Source organism: Palaemon carinicauda, chromosome 15, assembly GCF_036898095.1.
Source record: "Palaemon carinicauda isolate YSFRI2023 chromosome 15, ASM3689809v2, whole genome shotgun sequence".
Lineage (NCBI taxonomy): Eukaryota > Metazoa > Arthropoda > Malacostraca > Decapoda > Palaemonidae > Palaemon > Palaemon carinicauda.
In genome coordinates, this window is record NC_090739.1 from 27,256,313 (window position 1) to 27,264,980 (window position 8,668).

General features: G+C 39.0%; 1 protein-coding gene across 1 annotated transcript; it reads left to right on the plus strand.

Annotated features, from left to right (window-relative positions):
• The first annotated feature begins 6,491 nt into the window (after positions 1-6,491).
• On the plus strand, positions 6,492-7,423 carry LOC137653912 (drebrin-like protein). Its single transcript, XM_068387540.1, has 2 exons — positions 6,492-6,694; positions 6,970-7,423. The coding sequence occupies exons 1-2, from the start codon at positions 6,492-6,494 to the stop codon at positions 7,421-7,423; spliced, it is 657 nt and encodes a 218-aa protein (XP_068243641.1).
• The last annotated feature ends 1,245 nt before the right edge of the window (positions 7,424-8,668 follow it).

The window sequence follows — 8,668 nt, forward strand, 5'->3', positions numbered from 1 at the left end:
ATGAATAAAGAAAATGATAAAGCAGAGGCTGAAAATATGTTAAAACAGATTAATGAGCTAAATAAAAACTAGACACTTTGGAAAATGATACCAAGAAAAAGGACAATTGTATCGAAAGTCTAAAAAAGGAACAAGAAGAACAGAAGTATGATTCAGGTGAAACAATGGAGACCCATGAAATAAATGAAATCACACAAGAAAAAATGGGCAAAGAAGCAACAGAAAAAACAACAGATGATGAATTAGATAACCCAGCGGAATGCAGTGATGTGAGTAGGCCAATATTAAAAGACTCAGAAAACTGCAGGCAACTTATCATGTACTATTTAAGGAATTATAATGATTATACCTTGTCGTCAGACATATTGCCCAAGCAGGAGTTTAGAGTAAAGCGGAGGAACACACTGGATGATGTACCAGAAAAATCAGGTGAGGAGGATGACGACTGTGAAGACTCAGTTCTCCCTTATGTGGCAAAAGAGGAGTTTTATTTCCCAAGAGAGCCCCTTAAAATTACCACCCTTGCTAAAGAAGAAAAAAGTCATCTCATACAACAGATTGAGCCTTACACACATGATCGTCCATATCATGTAACATTAGGATGCTCTGAAAACCCAACGAAAGAAGAGGTCGAAGAGAGGTAAAAACAGATCACGAAATCATGGATTCAGATGTATGGAAAGTTTGAGACCAGTGAATACGGAAACTGGCGTTTAGACGATTCCGGAGCTCTCCTTGGAAAGCTGACGGATGCTTATTTGTACCTGAGATCTTCAGAAGAACACCGGAGACTTATATCACTTGCTATGAAGCTGAATAAGTATACAGTGGCGGACGCATGGGGCTACTTAGCCAAAAAACACTGGGTCGTGGATGAAGAAAAAATGGTCAGTGAGCTAAATGAAAAGACAGACACTTTAGAAAATGAAGACAGCAAGGAAAATGACAAAGCACAGGCTGAAAATATGTTAAAACAGATTAATGAGCTAAATAAAAACTAGACACTTTGGAAAATGATACCAAGAAAAAGGACAATTGTATCGAAAGTCTAAAAAAGGAACAAGAAGAACAGAAGTATGATTCAGGTGAAACAATGGAGACCCATGAAATAAATGAAATCACACAAGAAAAAATGGGCAAAGAAGCAACAGAAAAAACAACAGATGATGAATTAGATAACCCAGCGGAATGCAGTGATGTGAGTATGCCAATATTAAAAGACTCAGAAAACTGCAGGCAACTTATCATGTACTATTTAAGGAATTATAATGATTATACCTTGTCGTCAGACATATTGCCCAAGCAGGAGTTTAGAGTAAAGCGGAGGAACACACTGGATGATGTACCAGAAAAATCACGTGAGGAGGATGACGACTGTGAAGACTCAGTTCTCCCTTATGTGGCAAAAGAGGAGTTTTATTTCCCAAGAGAGCCCCTTAAAATTACCACCCTTGCTAAAGAAGAAAAAAGTCATCTCATACAACAGATTGAGCCTTACACACATGATCGTCCATATCATGTAACATTAGGATGCTCTGAAAACCCAACGAAAGAAGAGGTCGAAGAGAGGTAAAAACAGATCACGAAATCATGGATTCAGATGTATGGAAAGTTTGAGACCAGTGAATACGGAAACTGGCGTTTAGACGATTCCGGAGCTCTCCTTGGAAAGCTGACGGATGCTTATTTGTACCTGAGATCTTCAGAAGAACACCGGAGACTTATATCACTTGCTATGAAGCTGAATAAGTATACAGTGGCGGACGCATGGGGCTACTTAGCCAAAAAACACTGGGTCGTGGATGAAGAAAAAATGGTCAGTGAGCTAAATGAAAAGACAGACACTTTAGAAAATGAAGACAGCAAGGAAAATGACAAAGCACAGGCTGAAAATATGTTAAAACAGATTAATGAGCTAAATAAAAACTAGACACTTTGGAAAATGATACCAAGAAAAAGGACAATTGTATCGAAAGTCTAAAAAAGGAACAAGAAGAACAGAAGTATGATTCAGGTGAAACAATGGAGACCCATGAAATAAATGAAATCACACAAGAAAAAATGGGCAAAGAAGCAACAGAAAAAACAACAGATGATGAATTAGATAACCCAGCGGAATGCAGTGATGTGAGTAGGCCAATATTAAAAGACTCAGAAAACTGCAGGCAACTTATCATGTACTATTTAAGGAATTATAATGATTATACCTTGTCGTCAGACATATTGCCCAAGCAGGAGTTTAGAGTAAAGCGGAGGAACACACTGGATGATGTACCAGAAAAATCAGGTGAGGAGGATGACGACTGTGAAGACTCAGTTCTCCCTTATGTGGCAAAAGAGGAGTTTTATTTCCCAAGAGAGCCCCTTAAAATTACCACCCTTGCTAAAGAAGAAAAAAGTCATCTCATACAACAGATTGAGCCTTACACACATGATCGTCCATATCATGTAACATTAGGATGCTCTGAAAACCCAACGAAAGAAGAGGTCGAAGAGAGGTACAAACAGATCACGAAATCATGGATTCAGATGTATGGAAAGTTTGAGACCAGTGAATATGGAAACTGGCGTTTAGACGATTCCGGAGCTCTCCTTGGAAAGCTGACGGATGCTTATTTGTACCTGAGATCTTCAGAAGAACACCGGAGACTTATATCACTTGCTATGAAGCTGAATAAGTATACAATGGCGGCGGCATGGGGCTACTTAGCCAAAGAACACTGGGTCGTGGATGAAGAAAAAATGGTCAGTGAGCTAAATGAAAAGACAGACACTTTAGAAAATGAAGACAGCAAGGAAAATGACAAAGCACAGGCTGAAAATATGTTAAAACAGATTAATGAGCTAAATGAAAAACTAGACACTTTGGAAAATAATATCAAGGAAAAGGACAAGTGTATCGAAAGTCTGGAAAATGAACAAAAGTACAATTCAGGTGAAATAGTTATGTACAATGAAGAAATAATGAGGCTTAAAGAAAAAGATGTTAAAAACGAAAAAGCCATTGAAGAGCTGGAAGTAATTATCGAAATTATGAACAATTTCTATTAGATGAATAAAGAAAATGATAAAGCAGAGGCTGAAAATATGTTAAAACAGATTAATGAGCTAAATAAAAACTAGACACTTTGGAAAATGATACCAAGAAAAAGGACAATTGTATCGAAAGTCTAAAAAAGGAACAAGAAGAACAGAAGTATGATTCAGGTGAAACAATGGAGACCCATGAAATAAATGAAATCACACAAGAAAAAATGGGCAAAGAAGCAACAGAAAAAACAACAGATGATGAATTAGATAACCCAGCGGAATGCAGTGATGTGAGTAGGCCAATATTAAAAGACTCAGAAAACTGCAGGCAACTTATCATGTACTATTTAAGGAATTATAATGATTATACCTTGTCGTCAGACATATTGCCCAAGCAGGAGTTTAGAGTAAAGCGGAGGAACACACTGGATGATGTACCAGAAAAATCAGGTGAGGAGGATGACGACTGTGAAGACTCAGTTCTCCCTTATGTGGCAAAAGAGGAGTTTTATTTCCCAAGAGAGCCCCTTAAAATTACCACCCTTGCTAAAGAAGAAAAAAGTCATCTCATACAACAGATTGAGCCTTACACACATGATCGTCCATATCATGTAACATTAGGATGCTCTGAAAACCCAACGAAAGAAGAGGTCGAAGAGAGGTAAAAACAGATCACGAAATCATGGATTCAGATGTATGGAAAGTTTAAGACCAGTGAATACGGAAACTGGCGTTTAGACGATTCCGGAGCTCTCCTTGGAAAGCTGACGGATGCTTATTTGTACCTGAGATCTTCAGAAGAACACCGGAGACTTATATCACTTGCTATGAAGCTGAATAAGTATACAGTGGCGGACGCATGGGGCTACTTAGCCAAAAAACACTGGGTCGTGGATGAAGAAAAAATGGTCAGTGAGCTAAATGAAAAGACAGACACTTTAGAAAATGAAGACAGCAAGGAAAATGACAAAGCACAGGCTGAAAATATGTTAAAACAGATTAATGAGCTAAATAAAAACTAGACACTTTGGAAAATGATACCAAGAAAAAGGACAATTGTATCGAAAGTCTAAAAAAGGAACAAGAAGAACAGAAGTATGATTCAGGTGAAACAATGGAGACCCATGAAATAAATGAAATCACACAAGAAAAAATGGGCAAAGAAGCAACAGAAAAAACAACAGATGATGAATTAGATAACCCAGCGGAATGCAGTGATGTGAGTAGGCCAATATTAAAAGACTCAGAAAACTGCAGGCAACTTATCATGTACTATTTAAGGAATTATAATGATTATACCTTGTCGTCAGACATATTGCCCAAGCAGGAGTTTAGAGTAAAGCGGAGGAACACACTGGATGATGTACCAGAAAAATCAGGTGAGGAGGATGACGACTGTGAAGACTCAGTTCTCCCTTATGTGGCAAAAGAGGAGTTTTATTTCCCAAGAGAGCCCCTTAAAATTACCACCCTTGCTAAAGAAGAAAAAAGTCATCTCATACAACAGATTGAGCCTTACACACATGATCGTCCATATCATGTAACATTAGGATGCTCTGAAAACCCAACGAAAGAAGAGGTCGAAGAGAGGTAAAAACAGATCACGAAATCATGGATTCAGATGTATGGAAAGTTTGAGACCAGTGAATACGGAAACTGGCGTTTAGACGATTCCGGAGCTCTCCTTGGAAAGCTGACGGATGCTTATTTGTACCTGAGATCTTCAGAAGAACACCGGAGACTTATATCACTTGCTATGAAGCTGAATAAGTATACAGTGGCGGACGCATGGGGCTACTTAGCCAAAAAACACTGGGTCGTGGATGAAGAAAAAATGGTCAGTGAGCTAAATGAAAAGACAGACACTTTAGAAAATGAAGACAGCAAGGAAAATGACAAAGCACAGGCTGAAAATATGTTAAAACAGATTAATGAGCTAAATAAAAACTAGACACTTTGGAAAATGATACCAAGAAAAAGGACAATTGTATCGAAAGTCTAAAAAAGGAACAAGAAGAACAGAAGTATGATTCAGGTGAAACAATGGAGACCCATGAAATAAATGAAATCACACAAGAAAAAATGGGCAAAGAAGCAACAGAAAAAACAACAGATGATGAATTAGATAACCCAGCGGAATGCAGTGATGTGAGTAGGCCAATATTAAAAGACTCAGAAAACTGCAGGCAACTTATCATGTACTATTTAAGGAATTATAATGATTATACCTTGTCGTCAGACATATTGCCCAAGCAGGAGTTTAGAGTAAAGCGGAGGAACACACTGGATGATGTACCAGAAAAATCAGGTGAGGAGGATGACGACTGTGAAGACTCAGTTCTCCCTTATGTGGCAAAAGAGGAGTTTTATTTCCCAAGAGAGCCCCTTAAAATTACCACCCTTGCTAAAGAAGAAAAAAGTCATCTCATACAACAGATTGAGCCTTACACACATGATCGTCCATATCATGTAACATTAGGATGCTCTGAAAACCCAACGAAAGAAGAGGTCGAAGAGAGGTAAAAACAGATCACGAAATCATGGATTCAGATGTATGGAAAGTTTGAGACCAGTGAATACGGAAACTGGCGTTTAGACGATTCCGGAGCTCTCCTTGGAAAGCTGACGGATGCTTATTTGTACCTGAGATCTTCAGAAGAACACCGGAGACTTATATCACTTGCTATGAAGCTGAATAAGTATACAGTGGCGGACGCATGGGGCTACTTAGCCAAAAAACACTGGGTCGTGGATGAAGAAAAAATGGTCAGTGAGCTAAATGAAAAGACAGACACTTTAGAAAATGAAGACAGCAAGGAAAATGACAAAGCACAGGCTGAAAATATGTTAAAACAGATTAATGAGCTAAATAAAAACTAGACACTTTGGAAAATGATACCAAGAAAAAGGACAATTGTATCGAAAGTCTAAAAAAGGAACAAGAAGAACAGAAGTATGATTCAGGTGAAACAATGGAGACCCATGAAATAAATGAAATCACACAAGAAAAAATGGGCAAAGAAGCAACAGAAAAAACAACAGATGATGAATTAGATAACCCAGCGGAATGCAGTGATGTGAGTAGGCCAATATTAAAAGACTCAGAAAACTGCAGGCAACTTATCATGTACTATTTAAGGAATTATAATGATTATACCTTGTCGTCAGACATATTGCCCAAGCAGGAGTTTAGAGTAAAGCGGAGGAACACACTGGATGATGTACCAGAAGAATCGAGTGAGGAGGATGACGACTGTGAAGACTCAGTTCTCCCTTATGTGGCAAAGGAGATTTATTTCCCAAGGGAGCTGAAGAAAGAGGAGAGATGAGAACACACGAAGAAGGAGGAGGAGATAGGTGAAGGGAAGGAGGAGAAAAGAAAAGAGAAAAGGGAGGAGATACTAGAGGAAATAGAAGAGGAGAAGGAGGAGGAGGCAGAAGGGGATGAGGAGAAGAAGGAGATGCAGAAGAAGAAGAAAAAGAAGAAGAAAGAGGAGAGCAAAGAAGAACACATAAAGAAGGAAGAGGAGATAGGGGAAGAGAAGGAGGAGACAGGAAAAGAGAAAAGGGAGGAGGAGATACAAGAAGATGAAGAATCGATAAATCTAGAGCATTTAGGTATTGAAATAAGTAGATTGTCTCAACTTCTAATGGAGAACATCAAGTACTTAAAGACGATTTTCACAGGAATGAAAGGGATTTTAGCCCTCAAGGAAATATTTATTCTTTCCAATGATCGTCAAAGCAGCGTGGGTCATCCAAAACCACTGTGATCAAGACCCTGATGATATTTGACCGTCTTCTGCGGGAGCATGTGAAAGAAGGTATTTCGTCAAGACCGGGACAAGATCTGCTAAATAACATAAGGAGGAGAGAGAAAGGGTGACAGGAATTAAGAGTAGTGTATGATACAACTATCAAACTGCGTCCCATACCGAGAGAAGTGACGCCGCCTCCCTTTGGTTGGGATCCTTATGGATATCCTTATGGTTATCCAGGATATGGGCCTGGGTACCAGTATGGTTGGGATGCATATCCTCAGTATGGAGATCCTCAGTATGGATATCCTAATTATGTGGATCCTCAGTATGGATACCCTAATTATGAGGATCCTCAGTATGGACACCCTAATTATGGGGATCCTCAGTATGGGCAGCAACAGGAGCAGTATCAGTATGGGCAGGAACAGCAGCATTATCAGTATGGGCAGCAACAGGAGCAGTATCCGTATGGGCAGCAAAAGGAGCAGTATCAGTATGGGCAGGAACAGCAGCAGTATCAGTATGGGCAGGAACAGGAGCAGTACCCGTATGGGCAGCAAAAGGAGCAGTATCCGTATGGGCAGCAAAAGGAGCAGTATCAGTATGGGCAGGAACAGCAGCAGTATCAGTAGGCTATAGGCAGGAACAGCAGCAGTATCCGTATGGGCAGCAACAGGAGCAGTATCCGTATGGGCAGCAAAAGGAGCAGTATCAGTATGGGCAGGAACAGCAGCAGTATCAATATGAGCAGGAACAGCAGCAGTATCAGTATGGCCAGAAACAGTGGTAAATTCCCTATTAAGGGATACCTCGGAAGTACTGAATAAAGATATTTATGAGATGTATCCAAAAAAAAAAAAAAAAAAAAAATTAAAAATAATTTAAATCTATAAAAAACAATATAATTATATATATATATATATATATATATATATATATATATATATATATATATATGTATATATATACGATAAATAGTAAAAAAAAATATAGAGGAAATAACTTATTGTATTTTTCAAATTTGAGAAAATTATTAGTCTTAGTTTACTGTTGTCAGGAAATCCATTTTTATTTCAGATCTAGGAAGAGTCACTCAATGCCAACAGGATTCCCTTGAAAAGATTCCTTTGAACTGGAATAGTGGAACAAAAGGGCCTGGACTAGGGTATGGAAGGCAGGTAGACTAAGAGCCATTGTGACACAGAGAATAAATCCAAGGTGGATTACGGCCTTCCATATCAAAGGGAAACAATCTATAAGATGGACTCAGCAGAGGGAAGAAGTAACAGTTGTTTATGCATGCAGTGTTCCTTGACAATCATTCAATTATACTGTTTCTTTGTCAGGTGAACCACTGCAGAATAGACAAGTCTGACTTCTTCTAGTATGCTGTGTCCCTTAGAGAAGATTCCTTTGTACTGGAATAGTGGAACAGAAAGGCCTGGACTAGGGTATGGAAGCCACGTAGACTAAGAGCCATTGTGACACAGTGTAAATCAAAGGTGGGTTTTTGGCCTTGCAGATCAAAGGGAAATAATCTATAAATGGAATCGGCAGAGGGAAGAAGTAACAGTTGTTTATGCATGTAGTGTTCCTTATCAATGATTCATTTTTACTGTTTCTTTGCCAGGTGAACCAATGCAGAAGAAACAAGTCTGAATTCTTCTAGCATGCTGTGTCCCTTGGAGAAGCTTCCTTTGTACAGGAATAGTGGAACAGAAGGGCCTGGACTAGGGTATGGTAGCCATGTAGACTAAGACCCATTGTGACACTGTGAGTTAATCCAAGGTGGAATTCGGCTTTCTAGATCTAAAACAAATAATCTACAAGAGGGAGTCAGCAGAGTGAAGAAGTAACAGGTGTTTATGCATATAGTG